The sequence below is a fragment of the Epinephelus fuscoguttatus genome, linkage group LG18, assembly GCF_011397635.1.
Source record: "Epinephelus fuscoguttatus linkage group LG18, E.fuscoguttatus.final_Chr_v1".
NCBI classification, from domain to species: Eukaryota; Metazoa; Chordata; class Actinopteri; order Perciformes; family Serranidae; genus Epinephelus; species Epinephelus fuscoguttatus.
The window spans coordinates 4,487,502-4,507,649 of NC_064769.1; the positions used below are offsets into that span (position 1 = coordinate 4,487,502).

At 41.5% G+C, this 20,148-nt stretch overlaps 1 protein-coding gene across 2 annotated transcripts in view; it reads right to left on the minus strand.

The window, feature by feature from the left end:
* Window positions 1–1,328: 1,328 nt before the first annotated feature.
* Window positions 1,329–20,148, minus strand: part of ror2 (receptor tyrosine kinase-like orphan receptor 2) — a 91,804-nt gene continuing 72,984 nt past the window's right edge. For both annotated transcript variants that reach the window (XM_049604009.1, XM_049604008.1), the window contains 5 exons: window positions 13,374–13,495; window positions 12,925–13,239; window positions 10,058–10,312; window positions 6,135–6,340; window positions 1,329–4,461 (listed from right to left, as the gene is read on the minus strand). In XM_049604009.1, coding sequence (XP_049459966.1) covers window positions 3,004–4,461; window positions 6,135–6,340; window positions 10,058–10,312; window positions 12,925–13,239; window positions 13,374–13,495 — 2,356 coding nt within the window. In that variant the 3' untranslated portion in view covers window positions 1,329–3,003. The remainder of the gene's footprint in view (window positions 4,462–6,134; window positions 6,341–10,057; window positions 10,313–12,924; window positions 13,240–13,373; window positions 13,496–20,148) is intronic.

Below are 20,148 nucleotides of genomic sequence, written 5' to 3' on the forward strand. Positions count from 1 at the left end.
TAAAAAAACTTTTCACTACTCTCTATCGACGAACTACTAATACTCTCTGCTGTTTCCTCATCCTTCTTCCTTCCTTCCACTGTCTTCATTGGTTTATTTATACACGTGAAACGTGTTCTCTGGCTGGCTGGACTGTCTGCTTGGGCTGCCGTACATACATGGCAGCGCAAGATGGCGACCTCTCTAAAGCAAGGCCCTTGCTATACATATATATATATATATGTATATATATATATATAAGCATAATTATAAGGCTATGAAAACCAAACGAATTTTATTTTATAGTGATTATACATTTATATAAACATATTAATGGGTAGAATATTCAGATTCAGATTCAGATTTGACAATAACCCAAGCCAAATATTACACACTGGCCCTTTAATATATAGCCATTTTTACCGGCTCAAGAAAAATACATTAAAGTGAGTAATTCATTTACAGTATGTGTGTGTGCGTGTGTGTGCGTGTGTGTGTGTGTGTGAAGAGGAGGAGGAAGAGGAGGAGGAGAAGGAGGAAAGTGGAGCAGGAAAACAGTGCCAGGTACAGGTGCAGTGTGCAGGACTGGGTTGGCAATAGGTCTTTGCATAGAATTATATTATATTCAATACACTACTGACTGACTAATCTGTGTGTGTTGTGTTTAATATCATTTGATTGTTTTTATACTGCAAATAAAGTATTTGTGTTAAAATTACAGTTCCACTTGCGTCCGTCATGCGACCAGAAAAAAGGCCTCTCCAAATCAAGCTCCCGGGCTGAATTTCAACCCCAGCCTGCCCTGGTTGCATAGATCTGACACAGCTACCAAAAGCAGAGATGATTGGCTCACACAGGTCATGACAAAATCTGATTGGTTTAACACAAAGCCAGCCTTTAAACAGGACAGATATATTACAATCTCTGCATCCTGTGGCCATACTTTGGTAACAAACAACTTAGCCAAGCTCTTGAAGCCAACAGCCACATTTTGTGGATAAAGAATATGAGGTGTGGTTGCAAGGTCTACAAAAAAGTAAGCGGACATTGAATTAAGTTTTCTTTTGTCAAACACATTGTTCTTGTTGTTAAATGGGTACTTTCGGCAAGATAATGCATCATATTTTTAGTCAGTTCATACAGGGATGAACATTTATCACATGCTTATCTGCTGCTGTGATGTTTTAATAAAGGGAAATATAATCACAACAAACCAATATATAAAGTATTTGTAAATAAGAATATAAACCCCAACGGAAAGGTACAGTATGTGATTGTTGAGATTAATTTATTAGTATCAGTAATACATGTATTTCATCACTACAATGTATATTTTTGGCCTAATGTAACCTGTGGCCTGACGTGACTGTACAGTGTATCATATATTAGACTCTGGGCACATCTAATGACAGATTATGACAAAATATAATTTAGTGATAGGACATGACTTTCTCCTCTTACTGAGAAAAAATACACAATTTTTTCATATGACTTTATTGGATAATCCATAGCTGGATGTACATATTATATGGTAAGCAAAACACTACCTAAACAAAACAAACGTGGTGGAAAAGACATTGTACTAACACTAGGCTTAGGAATCTTCTCCAATAAAGAAAAACTATACACAAATGAAATGTTCAAACCAAAGTACACAAATTAAAAATCTGTACAATGTGGTTATCAAAGATGATGTTAAAAGTATCAACCTTGTGGGTAATAAGTCATATGTGAACTTTGTCACAGGCCTGAAAAAGAAAAGAGTCTTGGGTCTTATTCTTTGATTTGTTTGATGTAGGTACATTCCGAGAATACATTTCAATAAGTACACGTAAACAAAGTTACCCATAGACTGTTTCTTTCAAAACTTTATACATTCTATTCTTTTATGATTGTGGCTTTAACAAACCATAGAATAATAACCCCAAAAACAACATTAAATTGTCATTAAGGGGTGTACAAGTTGCGCCCAAGCAAAACACAACTAGTACAGAAATCTGGGTTCAGGTCTGAGTTCCTGAAGCAATACCTCTGCCTTGGTTGTGTCCAACGTATCCTCAATAGAAGGGTTTGTATGATATCCAATAAAAATGCACAGACAAAAGTTCAGAGAGATCGGGTTTAGACATGTAAAGTTACTGTGGTTGGGTTTAGGACAAGAAACTTGGTGAGGATGTACCTTGAAATGACTTGAAGTTCACTCAAAGCTTGCATGGTTCTGAACACACATCTCCAGGGGAAAGTCCCAGGGGAAAGTCCACGTTTTTGTGACCCATCCGCCACCCCAACCTGCCTCCTTTCAAGACTGCTTGAGACTGCTTCCTTGTTTACTGCCATTAGCGCAGTAGTCATGTGATTGCAACCTTCCAAAATATGTGGGATATGTGAAAATTTGGGTGCATTACTTTTCATAGGAAAATGTATGAACAGTTTGTGAGAACAGCCTGTTGTGTCTTCCAGTAAAAACAACTGGCATTGCAAGCGGGTGAAAAGATGGTGAGGAATCATCTCACTTTTTGCTGAACTAGCATTCCCTTTTGGGTCGGTGTGACTATATAGAGGGATGTGGTATCTGAAGTTGAGGGGTGGGCACTGGAGGTGTGAATCCCACCCCCAATGAATGGCCTTTGCTGGCAAGCAAAAAGAAGTAGTACAATGTGCATCAAAAAAGGCAAAACTTTCATTAAGGCAAGGCAATCTCTAACGTACTTGTGGAAAGGGTTTTTGTGGAAATTTGTGTTGCACAGCAACAGCAAGAGAATAAATTCCTCTGAATGGCAACATTATAAAAACAAGTTCTATAGAGGATTGTGTGATTAATTTTGCTTAGTCACTGACACAGGAGTTTGAGAGGTGCAAACATAAAACACACTTGACATTCAAATGTGTCAGTACTATCTAAGAAAGTTCATTCAGTCACTGTTAGTCAAAATTGCTCACTTCACTTTATGCTGCTTATTGAATTTTTGGCAAGCACAGCTCATAGCATACCTCAGCTCTACTATTCTTCAAAGAGCACCACATTTATGTGTCTGACAGGTGAAACACCAGTTCGTCAGTCTGTGGAGGGTCATTGTCACCTAGCAATTCGGTTTCAGGCACTAACAAGTCCTTGTTTTGGTCTGGCTCTTCCTGGGACTCCCTGTCAGCCAAGTCCTCATCATTGGTCTTGGAGTCCTCATTTAGCAAAGCTGCTTGCTCTGTGACAGAAGTGTTGGAAGGGGCAGTGGTGACATAGCCTGTAGATGTGGATCCACTACCACTATGGTGGGAACCAGCTTTGGTAACTATCTGTGGTGGGTGGTGCATCTGCTGGTGGGGAATGGGCATGGTTATTTGCATGGGGTAAAAGTTCTGCAGGTATGGGTAAGCTGGCATGGGGTGATATCCATTGACAGGGATGTAGAGCTGTGGTGGCACCATTGGCCGATGCATTTGACCCTTCATGGGCATGAACTGGGGCTGGTGGAATGGTGAACCCTTTTTAGGACTAGTGTAGCGGGATGCATTCGCTGTGCTCATGCTGATGTTGCTCACAGGGCTGGTGCTGAGGGAGCTGGTCTGGGTAGCGTTGCTGGTGCCAGAAGTCTGAGCAGAGCTGTTGTAGTTAGACAAGCTTTCCCAGGAGCGCAGTCGCATGTGGATGTCCTTGAAGCGAGGCCTTCTTGCTTGGAATTCACTCCAACACTCCAGCATGAGGGTGTATATCCAGGCTGGGCAGTCATCTGGACAAGGCAGGAGCTGGTGGCTGCGCACCATCTCAATCACATCCTGGTTTGAGTAGCCACAGTATGGCTGCAGACCATAACTGAAAGTCTCCCACAGCAAGACACCATAAGACCAGATGTTGGAGTCGGTGGAGAACTTGCCATACATGATAGCTTCTGGGGACATCCAACGAATGGGGAAAGGACTTGTGCCCATGAGATTGTAGTAATCAGCAGAGTAGACATCTCTGAACAGGCCCAGATCCAGGATCTTGATGCTGAGTTTGTCAAAGACTAGAATGTTTCGAGCAGCAAGGTCTTTATGGATGACTTGCTGGCTGGAAAGGTATTCCATTCCGGCAGCAATCTGGGTGATAATATGAAGGAAATCAGCCTGCTCTAGTGTGGATTTGACTGTCTTGTCATCATCTGAGCTGCCAACATCTGAGTTGGGGGAGCGCATCACCAGATACTCATGTAGGTCACCAAGGCCAGAGTAAGTAAATATCATGCTCATTGGCTGCTCTTTGGTCACCACACCCAGCAAACAAACAACATTTTGGTGCTGTATGTGAGAGCGGAGCATGGCTTCGTGGCGAAATTCCTCACACAGAGTGGCATCAACTTTGTCCTTTAATGTCTTGATGGCCACCACCTGGATCTGCTCACCAGGTGCGGTGCCATACATGTGGCCCTTGTAAACCTTACCGAACCGATCCTCGCCAAGCTCCTCCATAAACCGTACTGCTGACATGTTAATCTCCCGCAGCTTGGCCTGCAGCCACAAAGCAATAAATACAATGACATGTCATCAAAGTGTACGGCCAACAATAAAACCAACTGCAATACTTTAGTGCTGCATTTCAACAGTCCATAATACAGGTCTACAGAGGTCACTTTCATTTTCATTGATGGGTGTTCAGACCCAAACTAGCACTGCAATAAGAATACAAAAGCATCTGTGTCGGTGCGGGTGTGCTTCTTCAGATAGAGATGAGATGATAAAATAAGATCCATAGATTTGAGTTTGAGCAATAGATCCGTGAGTTTTAAGGTCTGTCAGACACCAAACCACTGCACAGTGGTTTCTCATACTATGACAATAGAGTTTTATAACTCCGGAACATTACCACAAAAGCAATCATTTTATACTCTGTACAATCACCTGGTAAACAGTATAATCACCCCATTCGTATTATAGAGTAATGCACCCTAAATGTGTGCTTGCATGTTTTTAATTGACAAATTAAGTGCAAGGCTTCACTGTATGCTTTGCAGTAGTATAAACATTTGTTTGGTAATACTGGATGCACCAATAACAGCACAGAATAAAGTAGATAAATAAAATTAGAGGGACCTTAAATTGACAACTGGATTATTCCATAACATTAAAGTCCAATCTTGTAGAGTGGCCCTCAGTTCACCAGGATGGTTCAGATATTTTGAAGTGGGGTTGCATAGGGTACTTATCCATAGACCGTATATTACATACAGTAGATCAGTCAGTCAGCACATCCCAAGTTTGGAGAAGCTGGCTTGAGTCCATCATGGAAGCTAAGCAATTTACTGCTGTGGAGGGGTCAGCAACAAAATTTATTTTAGCCACCTGAACTAAGACTTACCTTTATAATATTTTCACTGCTTTACCTTTTTTTCAGACAGTGAAATCCAACAGGGAATTGAAGTTAATATATAATTTTCTTCAAAGCCAGACTCCGTTGAGAAAACAGTGATTTAATATAACTGAACACAGCAGCTGCTGCTCTACCGCTGCCTTGATCAGTTACTTTGTTTGTGTTATTGTGTGACTTTGGCATTTAAAAGGGTTAGGTCAGATTCACCAGTCACACAATAACACAAACGAACTAACTGATTACAGCAGTGGTAGACCAGCAGCTCTCACGTTCAGCAAACATTAAATTACTGTTTTTGTCAATGGAGTCTGGTGACTTTGACAAGAACATAGATGGGAGACTGAAGCTGTCAACGCCTCTCCCGTTGGAACAGGCTTTTATCAATATGGTGTAAACTTGAAGTGATATTGATTGTTTTAGGTGGCTAAAATATGTTTTGTTGCTGATCCCTCCACAGCAGTACATTGCCTAGCTTCTGTGTCAGACTCCAGCCTGCTTCTCTAAACTGGTGGTGTGCTGACTGACATCGACTGTATGTAACACACTGACTATGGATAAGTACTAAATACAACCCCACTTCAAAAAATCCGAACTATCCCTTTAAATCTAGCATTCGAGCCTTTATAATTTCAGATTATCATGGTACAAGTTCCTCTTTGAATTTGTGCTTAATCATTTATTTTGTGGTAAAATGAATAAGGGGGCTGTGTTTTCTAATGCAGTGCTATTGTTGGTCTGAACACAGCCATACATCAGAAAGAATATAAATGTAGTACTCCTACATCAATGAGCATCTGTACTGTGTGTGGTTTACCTGATGTTTTTGTTGATTGAGGAGAGACAGCTCCATGTCCTGGTTAGGTGAGCTGTTAAGCTGGCAGCGAAGTGGTGTGTCAGTTGATGCCTTTTGTTTATTGCGACACATGCAAACCAGAAAGAAGAGGCAAGCGATGACCAATGGGATTGCAATTGCAGGGATTAAGATGAACAGGATCTCCTTCCTGGGATTCTCTGGAGGCTCTGAAGATTGTAAGATAATAGAGATAGCAGCAGGTTAATCTCTCTGATTTGTAATGCATTAACACAGTTCATTTGTTTTTTCTGTGAACACATCATCAGTGCTGTCAAGATACAAAAAACTATCACCCCGATTTAATGTTCTAGAAATGTATTTTTTTTCCTTTGACAGTTATAAGAAAGCCTTTTATCTCATGGGCACTTGATGTGATGAGACATCACCACAAACCATCACCAATAACATCACCATGGATAATTCAAGTTTAAAACCACAGGCCCCACCAGCTCTCCTACCCAGAAACCAAAAAACACAGACTTTGTGGTGGGTTTGCCTCTCTTTTCTGTGTTTTTTTCTATCTCGTTGTAGTCATTTGTGTCTCTTTGAGTTAATTGTGTGTTCTTTTGGTAATTTTTGTGTCTCTTTGAAGTCATTTTTTGTACTTTTTGCTCATTTTTTCTCTTTGGCATCATTTTGTGTCTTTTTTGATCATTTTGTGGGTCTGTGCCTTTAAGGCTTGTTCAGTAATCCATCCAAGGGTGTGGCCCTAATGAAACAAATGTGAAAAAATATTTAAAAAATAACTGAAAAACTACAGAGGGCCTGGTGAGACTTGGATCTCAGATCTTAGATCTAACAGTGAGACAGAGACAAACTGTATTTCCACACATCGGAAAACTATAAGGGAAAATTTGTCACTACAGATTTAATTATAGCTGGCAGTGTGCTTAAAGCATCTGTAAAGCTGGACCAATTCCATGGCAACCAGCAGCAATATACTGTACACTATAGCAGTGATGTCCACCCCTGATCCTACAGTACCTGCATAGCACTGCATATTTTGCATTTAAAATATCAAAGCTCTGGCAACTGTCTAACTGAATTAGTCCGATACTGCATCTCAAACAGCAGCTGCACATTTTTTCCTCATCTCGTGGCTTTTTTTTTTAGCAGGAAACAGGCCTTTTTTCCTGACACTTAAAATAACTACCCTGTAGAAAGTTTCAATAATTAGCAATGGTGCGCAGAGAGGCAAAAATAGAACATGCCAGTAACTGCCCCTGCTGAAGTACTGTGCTTTTTCAAGCTCAAACAGTTTACATGAAAAAATAAAACCACACCGTTGATATGCTAAGTCGATGACCACCTGTGTGACGTCTTAACCCAAAGCCACCTGCTCCCAGCCAACAGATCCACGTGCTTCAGCAGAGAAAAGGAGGGGATATGAGAGGCCACTTTGTGCGCCAAGAAATGGGAAAAGTTGAGGCTTTACAGAAGTTGACTTCTGTTGACCTTAAAAATGTCAAAGGACATTTTTCTACAGTAGCTAGTAATAACACTGTCTGACTGGGTCCTGAGGTCAACCATGCAAAGACACTGCATAATGCCATCAACAGGGGGATGTGGACAGTAGCGGTTCTAGCCTAAATCATACATACATGGTCGCCCTTTACAAATCTCTTCTGCTCTCTGTATCTCGCACGGCAGAGTTCCGCCCCAATGCGCACACACACACACACACACACACACACACACACACACACGTGCGTTACAGGTGAGCACACTAGAGCGCGGCTTAGGCCGCATTTTCCTGACTGAACCCTCCCGAGTCTGACGCAGTTTGTTACCTGACATAGTTATTGTTACGGACAGTGTGTAACACGCTGCTCACACAGCAACACAGCGCAGCACTGGACACACACTCAACTGGAACGGAGCCTGTGTTGCGTTCAGGTATTGTCACGTAAATAACAAATTCCAGCACTTGAATAGGCCAGAGCACAACAGCTCCTGCCGGCCCCCCACACATCGTGACAAAGTGCCGCAATCGCCCATTTGGCCTATATCAGGAAACTGGAAAGCATGCCAGTAGATTCTATAGCACATGATTAACTTGCAGGACAAAAGAACATCTAAAGAAACTGGCTAAACATGTACAACAGTGTTTGTAAATTGTGGACAACATCCACCACTGCACTGCAGTGTAACGTTACAAATGATGTGCTGACAGATTACTCACAGTACTGTCCTGCATTACAGCCACCCACAGTCTCTTATTTCAGCTCCCCTCTAGTCTGAAAGAATCTTGGTGGTCCCATCATGATAAAAGATGATGTCTCAGTTGTCTTTCACACATTCATTAAGTGACAATAATGGAATAAAGTCCCTAAACTGTTCCAGGGGAGGCAGCAGCATCAGTTGTTCATGCAAGCATTTTCTAACCAACCAACCACTAACACTAAACTCAATTATTCAATACATGTTGACAATAGATTATCATACATCACAGTGTCCTGCACCCACAGTGGTAAAGTGATACTTTTGTTCACACAACATGCCAGCAGAGAACTTAAAAGGCATTGTCACTGTTGGGGGGCAGTCCAGACTACGGCACTCAAAACGCCAGCCTCCTCTCAGAGAAGGTTCCAGGACATCCAGAGTGTCATCTTCAACTGGATTGGTTCTCTCTAGAGGATCGCCATAACCAGTTCTGGAACACCAAGCTGGGACCCAGGGACCGTCCCATTGTATGCTGTCCCAGAAGCTGAAAAATGCAGCAGCCAGGCTGGTGCAGCCAGGGGAGTCCACTGACAATGGGCAGATACTAGAGCGGGTTGTGCTGTAGCAGTTTGTGGAGGGACTGCTGGCTGGCAAGCTGGAGTAATGTGGTGTGACCACCCTGCAGACCTGGCAGCCGCCATCATCCTCACAAAGCCGTCCACCCCAGGGGAACATGCATCAGAGGGTTGGCCATCTCAAAAAATGTAAAACCCTGCCCACTCTCCTGCACTCTCCCTCTGCTTTATCTCCACTTCAGATAGACAAACACCAGAGCCAAACACTTCCACAGGGATTGTTTACTCATGAAGGTCGGCCAATTGGTTCTGATTACTCGCCCTCTCTCTATTCAGGTGGGACATACAGCATTCTAGCAAGGATTTAAGGGGGTATACCTCAGGTGATGGTGGATTTGGGCTGTATGCAGTCTATCATTTTTGCCCTGAATGTTTGTTGGTTGACCTACTCGCCTTTGTGCCCACTGCCTCTCATTGTAGATCCATTTGGGCGTACTGGGATGAACCTTATTGGGCAGTTTCATGGGAGCACATGTGGATATCACTTTGTGTTAGTCCTGGTCAAATTTGCGTCATGATATCTCAAGGCAGTGCCCCTGCGCACTATCTCTGCAAAGAGTGTTGCACAGGTGCTGTCGTAGGTCATCTCCCAAGCTGGGATCCCGAGAGAGATCCTAATTGACCAGAGCACCTTGTTAATATCACACACACTGTGGGAACTAGTGTGTACCACCCTCAAACCATCAGCTTTGTCAAGCATTTGAACAAAACTTTAGATTCCATGAATGTTACAGTCAGATTGCTGCTTGACTTTTAACTAAGAGTGACTCAGGTGCTTATTTAGACATGAGACTGATATGTTAAAATGCCATTCCATTTACATAGGATGTTTGTGTTTAAAAGGGGCTTAATTGTTGCCACAAAAATACAATGTAATGTCAACATATGATACTAAGACAAGAGTGGCCATCAGCATACACTGGTGGAGGGTGGTATCTGCCACTGGAACACATCACATGCATGACATACATGAATGTGATGTACATCTGGTGTACATAACACTTATTATGTTACCTGAAAGTAACCTGAAAATGTTAACAATCCAAGTTACCGTTAAGAATACATTGGTTGCATTATGGTACTTACTGCAGGGCTGGATGTCACACAGGTCCACCCTGACCTGAGGGTCCAGGGTGAAACACCAGGGCGCCTGCATCTGGCCCCCTGGGTTACGACAGAAGTTGTGACTTCCCCAGAGTTCGGGGTATTCCTGGGACAGGTGGTGACTGTGAGGGTACTGAGCGCTCCACGGCTGGCAGTGATGACCAGATTTAGTGATGCTGACTGTGCCCCTGTAGTCAGCCCCGCTTCCATTGTAGCAGCTGTGGTCTGTGGGGGAATCTGTGGAGCAGACAGTGAGTGTGTCTCAAATTGCATCCTTCCATTACATATTACACTTCAATGTAGTGCACTATGTACACTACGCACTTCTTGCGTGGTGCACTAATATCAACAGGGTAATGTCTCAAACAGCACACTGCTGTTTTGCACTTATCAGAAGTGACGACAGCTTTTTTTTTTCTTTTTAAAAAAATATCTTTCCGTCGTTATTGCTGCTGTCTCTGCCCACACATAAACCAAACTTACACAACGTCAATGCTGATAAAAATGTGCTGCCATAGCTAGGAGTAAGTTAGCTAGCTAAAGAATGCTAACATTAGCCCTCGCATTATTGTTCGTAGTACCGAATCATTACAGACCCAACAAACATTACTGATGGCTTGTATTAGACAGCAATATTTGTACTTGGTGCAAAAAAATTCATCATTCCACTCTCTTCCAACTTTTGGACCGTTTTGAGTGTGCCAGTAGTACACTGCATATTCCCGTGCTATGCAGTGTGAATGCACTTAGCTGGTTGTGCACTCAAAATATTAAGTATTTAGTACACAAGTATGTGATTTGAGACACACTGAATGACTCAGTGTGAGTGCTCCTACAGACTATACCAGAGTTGACTTACATTTAGTGGGTTTACAAAATGATTGCATATTCAGAACTTTTTCAGTTGGTTCAGTGACTGACTTGTTCAAATATTATTCAGTTCACTTTCTATATTTCACATTGTAGAGCTTGAAGGTACAGATGGTAAATTACAACTAATAAAAAAATTACTTTTTGTCATGTTTGCTTAAGCTGTTACTACATCCACGCAGTATACATGAGACAGATAAAGTGTGAAAAAATCATGTTCCTCTGTCTCCTCCTAGTGCTTCTAATAGCATTTGCAAGAATAAACACTGGATAAATGAAAACACCCAATCAGAGTCGAGGAGTCTCAAATGGAGCTGTCAGTCATGTCAATGTCAATCCCTTTTCCACCAAAATAAGCGCCTGTGCACGTGTTTTTAAACAAGGGTAAAACAGCTAAAAGTATAGGCTATAGACTCCTTTCCCACTGCCAGACGATGAGAATAGCTCTGCAGCAGATGAGTGTGCCTTTCTGTGTGTGGGTTTTTTTTTTTTGGTGTGTCACATTCTACGTCATGGACAAGCTATAGAACAGGTAAACAATAGAGAGTAACATGGAGACCTATGAAAACTTTATGATGGTAACTTCTTTTTATGTGTCTCTTACTTATTCACTCTCTCTTTCAAACTCCATGCAGATTAATTTGGAATGTTATCTGAGCGCTGCTTGGGCGAAGACAGGTGGTATTTTGTGATGGCTTTTCATGGCATTTCACCTGTGAAGGTGCTAGAATTAGTTTGCTCATCCGGATTGTGTTCCCATTAATGCTGATCAGAGCAAGAGGTGATCAATACCCATGACTACTGCAGAGTCATTTGACCCAGGTATGAGAGCAGATTAAAACCTTTCCCATTTCATTAAAAAGCCAGATGTTAGGAGGTCTTAGCAGGTTTATAGCAAAACTAGATAATACATTGATTCCTGCTTTGATGGAACACTTAAACATGATTGTTATTGTTCTTTCCTTTTTTGGGGGATATTTTAGCCTTTAATTGACAGGACAGGTGTGTGTGTGTGTGTGTGTGTGGGGCAGGAAATGGCCACAGGCTGGAGTCAAACCCGGGCCCCTGCAGCAACAGCCTTGTACATGGGGTGTCTGCTCTATCCACTAAGCCACCGACGCCCCATTATTGTTATTTCTAAAAGAAAAATGACAGACTAAAATGAAAAGACTGATATCTGTATTATGTCCGTGTGTTAAGTACAGAGCTGGAGTCAGGATGTGGTAAGCCTAGCTTAGCATAAAGACTGGTAGAAGGTTAAAGCAGCAAGCCTGGCTTTATCCAGTTTATCCACAACACTCCATACATTTACACGTACAGTTAAGTGGAGCTGTGCTTAACACACAGACATGAGGATGATATCTATCTGAACATCTCATTCTTAAAAAGAAATGATATGTGAGTATTTCCCAACTGTTGTACGATTCGTTTAGCAATCATGACATCACGGGATAATTCATGATGAGCTGTGAAGCTGGAAAAAAACTACCTCAGTGAAGTGCCAAATCTGATAGTATTTATATTTAAGGTGTATTTATATTTATCCACAAGACCTTCCTAATCTGCACCAGCCCCTAGCTGACAGGTCTGCCACGAGTCATTTTCTGTGTTCATGTTTGATTGAACTCATGGGTAATTGCATCACTTAAAACTTTAAGAAGGAACAATGTTGACTGAATTACCCAGACACAAAGGCCAAAAGCATACTTTTACAGACACTGACTGGCTGTTTATACTTTGGGTTTGATGGGATTCCTCTGCACTTCTGAGTGCTAAACAGGTAAGATAAAATGACAGTCTATGTAAAGAATGTCACTGAATGGATAAATGACGTCAGTTTCAGTAAGATTTTGGTTAACTGACCAGACCCACTTAGTATTACATTGCTAAATTAACTGTAAATTGTTGTAAAATGTGACATTAATTTCCATGGGCAGGGTGCTTTTACATCGGTATCTGTCATGTGTACATCCACCTACATGGACCCAGTTTTTCTGGTGGCACTCCAATCCTCATACAGGAAGCAGCATCAGGCGTGCCTGGCCGTGGCAGTAGATGGCAGGTGGGGAGTTCCAGCTGCATGAGGATCATGGGATTGGAACGGGCAATGGTGTACTCTGTGTGGCACAGGTCGTTCTCCAGGGCCTCACACTCATCTCGACAGAGCTGACGCCGCCGAGGGGCCCGAGTGCCCTCGTCACATAAGGGGAAGACATAGTAGCAGAAGGACGGGATGGCAAAATTGGAGCACTGATCTGACAGGTGGGTGGAGGTGCCAATCATAGTGAAGGCAGCTTGGAGGAAGGAAGTGGAGACATATGTCATGTTTATGTAATCTCAGATATATAATTATACCAAATTGTTAACTGATAGCAGAGTATTCTAAGAGAATCAGTTGATTTTCTTACTTGTGAGATGATTTTCTTACCTGTGATGCGATTTTCACTCTCCCCTTGCATCTGCAGAGACTCGACATAAATGCTTTGGTTGCCAATGAAGCGAGCGCAGGCAATGCCTCGGTATGGCTGGCAGAAACCTTTTTCATGTGACCTGAAAAGAAAAACAATTTATATTTTAAGCACAATTTTAAAAAAGTAGAGAAAGACAGCAAAAAAAAAAAGGAAAAAAGAGAGAAAACCAAAAATGAAGTCACCTTATTGACCCCGGGGAGTAACTACATTTTTATAGCAGCCACTTACAACTACAACTAGAGCTATGTTCTGTGGGCTAATGATGTGTATAAAATATATATGACCCTTTCCTATATGTAACAAACTGATAAAATATCTAATATGTAATCAGCTAATTTTAGCTAATTACAATTGCCATGGGTCAAGGGCAATTTGATCTCAAAGAAATTCTTGAAATGACTATGACCTCTTATATACTATGACCTCACAAAAAAACTTCTTGGTTAAGTTTAGGAAAAGACTCTGGTTTCTGTTCAAACAAACTGAGCATAACGTGAGTTCAGGCAGGACACAATGTCAACCCCAGCTGCTTCCTCTGCAAGCCGCTTTGCAACCCACCTCATACCCAGCTCCTCTTTTTCATGTTGTGTCTGACTAATCAATGTAATTTCTGTTTGTCATTGATGCTGGCTCTATTCTGTCCCCATGGGGTATTTGCTGCTGCTCTCCCTGCCTTACGCTTCAGCTGCATGGAAGGGCAGGGAGGTTTGCTCTCTCTGCCTCATGCTTTCCTCATATGTGCGTGAAAGAGAGAGTGCTGTCTCCACCTTAGTTGTTTTTTTGCACAGGCCCAAGGAAGGGCAGAGAGGCCCCAGAACAGAGCCATGAAGCCAAATATAATACTACAATGGAAATGAAGTTTTCTTTGACAAAAGTGGTCCTCACTGAAATATGTTTGTTACGTACTGGACATGAGTACATCATTAAGTGACATAAGTATGTCACATAACTACATAAAGGATATTAAAAATACAGCTAAAATGAGTCAACAGACTTTTAGTTTTGCATGGGACCTGAACTGTGGTATCCTGGGTTAGAGTCTAGTGTTTTTTTTTGAGCTTTCCACCACCCCAGCCTCCCTACATGGACTCCCTTACTCCTTGTACTACCCATGGGGTCATAACATTAACCCTTTGCGTGACCTCGTCGACGTAGGACAGGCTGTTCTCACAAAATTGCAGTATGCTTTTTTTTTTGGGCATTTTTTGCCTTCAATGGACAGGACAGTTAAGTGTGAAAGGGGAGAGAGAAGGGATGACATGTAGCAAAGGGCCACAGGCTGGACTCGAACCCAGGCTGCTGCGGCAACAGCCTTATACATGGGGCGCCTGCTCTACCACTAAGCCACCGACGCCCCATTGCTGTATGTTTTTGTATGAAAAGTAATGCACCCCAATCCATACATATTTCATGTACTTTGAAAGGCTGCCAACATGTTGACAGGAGTAATGTTTAGTCGTGTGTTCAGAACTGTGTAAACTCTGAGTGAACTATGCATCATTTTAAGGTACATCCTCACCATGTTTATTTTCCTAAACTTAAGCACAGTAACTTTTATTGCTTAAACCTAACATCTGTAACTTTAATTACATAACTTTATGGATGTAACATCATTTGTGGGGCGCTAATTCATAGAAAATCATACCGTTCATACTGTTGTGCATGCATTTTTTGTAGGCTATCATACCAACCATACTTTGAGAATATGTTGAACAAGAAATTTGTGTGTCCACCATGACAAAGGATCCTAATGACTTTCCATTGGCACCGTTTCTGTGATGCAAGCATGATTTTAACACATTACATGTCAATACCAGATATTGCGGTCTCAGGAGGTCGTGGTCATTTCACATACAGTATTTCTGTGCGACCAGGGGTCTGACAGACTAGGGTCCCAGGGTCATGAGATGGTGGACAACTTTGTTCTGCTGGTAGTCCAGCCTTGGTCCACAAAACACCAGTGTGTCCTGCTTAGTACATATGTTGGTCTCAGTTCTTCATAGACCACATTTAGGGGATCCATATCAAAAGTGTGTATGTTACAAAATGAATATCCAATATTGTATATTGGAGTTTGAAAGCTATTTTTTGTAAACAAAAATCCAGTATCATTCTGACTCTAATATCTAGCTAGCATACTACATAGGAAATACAGTTTGGTGTTTGAAAAATGAATAGAGATACAAAGTGCACAAAAATGAAAAGGATACAAGTGTAAAAACTAAAACCTGCACACGCTGGAGAGTATATCTGAGCTGAGGAGATAGTTGTATTCGTATTTATAGGCCAGTGCTCAGTACAGTACCATAATTATCATGATTACTCCTCACTACTGTTAGATTAAAAGTACTTTTTCCAGATCATACATTTACATTTCATTTCACATATAAGTATCAAAATTTATAACAACAGCTCTAATGTGTGTTAAACACCACCAAAAGTCATAATATCAGAGTATTATTTTCAGTTAGTCAGGTGTGCAGACAGACAGTCAGCCCTTCTTTTTTGTAGGAGACATACGTGACAGGGAAGCAGCTTTTACTGGAGCGAACGAGCCATCGTATTAATATTTCTCATCCATTGTTTGAAACAACTATGTCTGCAACTCATCTATTCTGCCTTTACACACACACACTGATGTCAAGCCAACAGTTCATCACTTGTGGACTGCATATGACTGTGCGCATTTCACATTCCTGGAAAACATTAAATTTGTTATTTTATCCTTATTGATCTGTTCTTCTTTTACTTTTAGTCCTTCTCATTATAAGGACTTTAAAACATCACGTCATGGAAAAGTCATTACCAAAGAGACCTCTGGCACTCCTTTTATGAAGAGAAGCAGGTCCCTTGGAAGTGTTGGGCTTACTGTAAATTCTGAATTCTGCATTTACTCCTGGAAACTTATCTATTTACTTTTACTGGAAATGTTAAATAAATGAAGAGCCAATAGATAACTGAGAGCAGTAGCCGATCCTGAAATGCCCTGAATGGCCATCTGCCCAGGGCGGCACTTTGTCACAATGTGTGGGGGGGCGGCAGGAGCTGTGTTGTGCTCTGGCCTATTCAAGTGCTGGAGTTTGTTATTTACGTGACAACGCCTGAACGCAACACAGGCTCCACTCCAATTGATTGTGTGTCCAGGGGGTCATAGGGGGTTGTCGCCCAAGGCGCCATTTAGGCTAGAACCACTACTGACTGAGAGCATCAGAGTTAAATTTTTGGGAACACCCCACTTTTTACAGTTGTATGCCTCTGTGCACGAGTTAAGTTGCACTTACAGTTTACATCCATCTCTGTGAAAACATGGCTACTTCACACACATCTTCCCCCCGACAGCACAGAAAATCTATACAATCAGCATAGGTTCATATATATATATATATATATATATATATATATGTATGTATGTATGTATTATATACATACATACATACACATGAATACATTAATGAATGTACTTCAATAAAAAGAGAAAAGATCAGAGGGTCACACAGAAAAAACAGAATCCGATACAGTCTGGGAAACACTAAATAATAGCATCGGACATGCTGTATACTGAAAAGAAAAACATCAGATAATAAGATCACCACTGTTAACATTTAGCTTTATAATGTGAAAACACCAAAATTTTTTGAAAGACAGAATTATCTTTGTTAATCAGAGGGCACTGCAGATGTAGACCAGTACTAAGTTAATGTCTTGACTAATAAATAAAATAAAAGTAATAAACACCGAGTGGAGGACCTGTGGTCTGAATAAAAACTAACTAAAAAGTCTTCACAGACACTGAGGGTGCATGGCAGCATGTTGAGCTGCTGGGTCACTGATGGTGCTATACAGGAAGTTGTGTTGGTTAAACCAACTGATCTGAACTTGTTTTCACACTTGGCTCTTTGCTGAGGTCAGTCTTATGTTATGTTTGTGCTAGCTTTAGTCTCCCAGGCCTGCCTTAAGTCTTAATCAAATAACAAACAGGCTGAGCCCAAAGCTGAGGAAACACACAGTAAAGGCCTGCATGCTCTATAAAATTAGACCCTCACTCAAAGCTGGCTGATGGCGACCGATGTGCTGGCTGCTCTGTCCTATTCTGTGAACACAGGATGCTGGGAATCTTTTTGCTTTTGATGACCTACAATCAGATTGATTCAGCATGGGTAATTTCATTGGGCTTATCAGTACGGGAAGAAATACTGACAATGACTCTCCTTGTCCACACTATTCTATTCATATCAGCAGCACTTGAATGTGGATGCTACTTAAACAAAGTCAGTCTATCAGTTGTGTGTTGTTTTTGATTTTGACCCAGAAGACTTTTGTTTTTAGATAACACCACTCACTAATAACATGGGTGGGAATCACCAGAGGATCCATGATACGATATTATCACAATACTTAAGTCTAGATACAATATTAATTTGATTATAAATATGTTGCGATATGCTGAGTATTGTGACATACTGCAATTCATTACTTTATTTCAACTGTAAATTATGTAGCCAAAGGAAAACTTTGTCAACATCTGTTTTATATAATAAGATAGTTTTCAGTCTATTCATCTCACTTCAGCCATGTTTTTGCAGCAGGAAAATGTATCTAGTGAACTGAAAAAGCAACTGATTATATTTCCCCAGAAGGCTACCTAAAGTTTCATTTGTATTTGTCATATTAATGGTTTACATAAAAAAAAAAAAAAAAGATACTTGGCACTATGTGATGATACAATATTACCACATTTCAAGAACTGCACTAACATGCTTCCACGCCTGCTGTTTTCTATTGAAATGGCGGTAACTGAGGTTTGTAAAGTCATATAGCTCTGGGTATCCAGCAGCTGCTACCACCAGTTTCTCCTCACCAACTGTAAACTTGTTGTCATGACCACCACAGAAGGCCTGCCTCTCAAATCATCCACTTGGACAATGGAAAAAAAACAAAGACGACGTGGGGCGCTTTTATGCTCTGAGTTGAAGTTTTTTCAATTCGAGAAATTCAGAGCACTCTGGCAAAAACAGCAAGCGCCTAATGTACAGAAACACAGGGCACATAGCAACGCAAAATCAGCAAGCAAAAAGCTTGCTGATTCTCATTTCTCCGGGGTCTGCCCATTTTTCGACAGCCCATTGGTTCGACAGCCCATTTTTCCGACCATATTAAACCCATTGTTCCGAAGTCCCATTGTTCCAAAATCATCATGATGCCCTGTGGTTAAGGTCTGGTTAGGTTTAGGCACAAAAACCACTTGGTTAGGAAATGATCATGGTGTGAGTTAAAATGAAAAAGAAAGTGGCAAACACATAAGCCGTGAGCCTGCTTCGCTTCAAGCCTTTCCAAGCTCACCCAGAGCCGGTCGAGACGCACCATCAAGGCAGAAATACACCTGCCGGGAGCCATTTAGCACCGCGGAGAGCTCCCCACACAACCCGGACCCCAGAGTTAATAACAGGAGGTTATGGTGTTTCATTCTCTCCTCTCTATGACACTTGTATCTCGACCAGTAGCCTACTTTTGTTGCGTTGCTGATCCTCTATGGTACACAAATACAGTAATAATCACATATCGGAACAACGGGACGTCGGACTAATGAGAGGTCGGAACAATGAGAGGTTGGAACAATGCTACGGCACCCATTTCTCCAGCTGCTAAAACACTTTCTGTGTGAACGGGCCTAAGGCTCTAAACTGTGACGCTTCCAAACAAATCCATGCTGAAATCCAGGTGTGTTTTATGCTTATTAAACAAAAGGACAACTGTAATCACTAAGGCAAGGTTTATTAACAAAACGGAATGACATGATGTGACATGATGCGATGGTCAACAGAAAATATCAGAGCCTAATTTACCTTCTTTATCTGAATGCCTCCATACCACTGTGTGAACAGGAAAAATAATGTGAAACCACACCCCTGTGCCAATGTGCAGCCTAATCACACAACAAAGGCTAAGTACATATTCTGGTTCCTACACTTATGCTGTTACTTTGACTTGTCTGATGAACTTTACAAGGAAATGTAAACGCTACCAATTATTGCTTAAACAGATAAAAGGGCATTTTACCCTGCCTACTGCCCCCCTGATGAATACTCCCTCTCCCCCAGCTCTTAATAAACTACATTAAATGAGTCATATTGCTGGCTGATGAGATAAGCTCCCTGGAAGAGGCATACAGAAACAGTTGGTCTGACTGAGGACATGAATCAGCATTCTTTCCAGCTCAGAGCAGGCCTGTCCAAACCACTGGCTTGTGTCTGACTGCTGGTCGAGGAATCTATTCTGAGCCCATCCTGGTGAGTCAAAGCCACGAGAGAGAGAGGAGAGAGAGAGAGAGAGAGAGAGAGACAGAGACACAGAGAGAGAGAAAAGGCTGCATGTCCTGCTACCCTCATGGTTTGGTTACATCAATCAGGGCAGCACAGCACAATATCTTCACCCTTTCTAATAGTCAGTCAAAGCAGTAGAGGTATGAGAGCTGACATGTCTTTGCATGCCCATTCTAGCTTTGGGCAGGCTCTTCTAACACCATTTCAACTACTAAATGTGAGGATATTTATTAATTACAGTCATTTCCTAAATACCAATGTTTGAATCCACACTCACTACTACAGACCTTTAACTAGTCTAATTAAGGAAAAGGCTATTAGCTGTGGTAATTTACAAATCTAATCTGAATTCAAACCCAAAGCTTTAATTCTTACCACAGGATCATTCTAAAACATAAACATGATCCAAAAC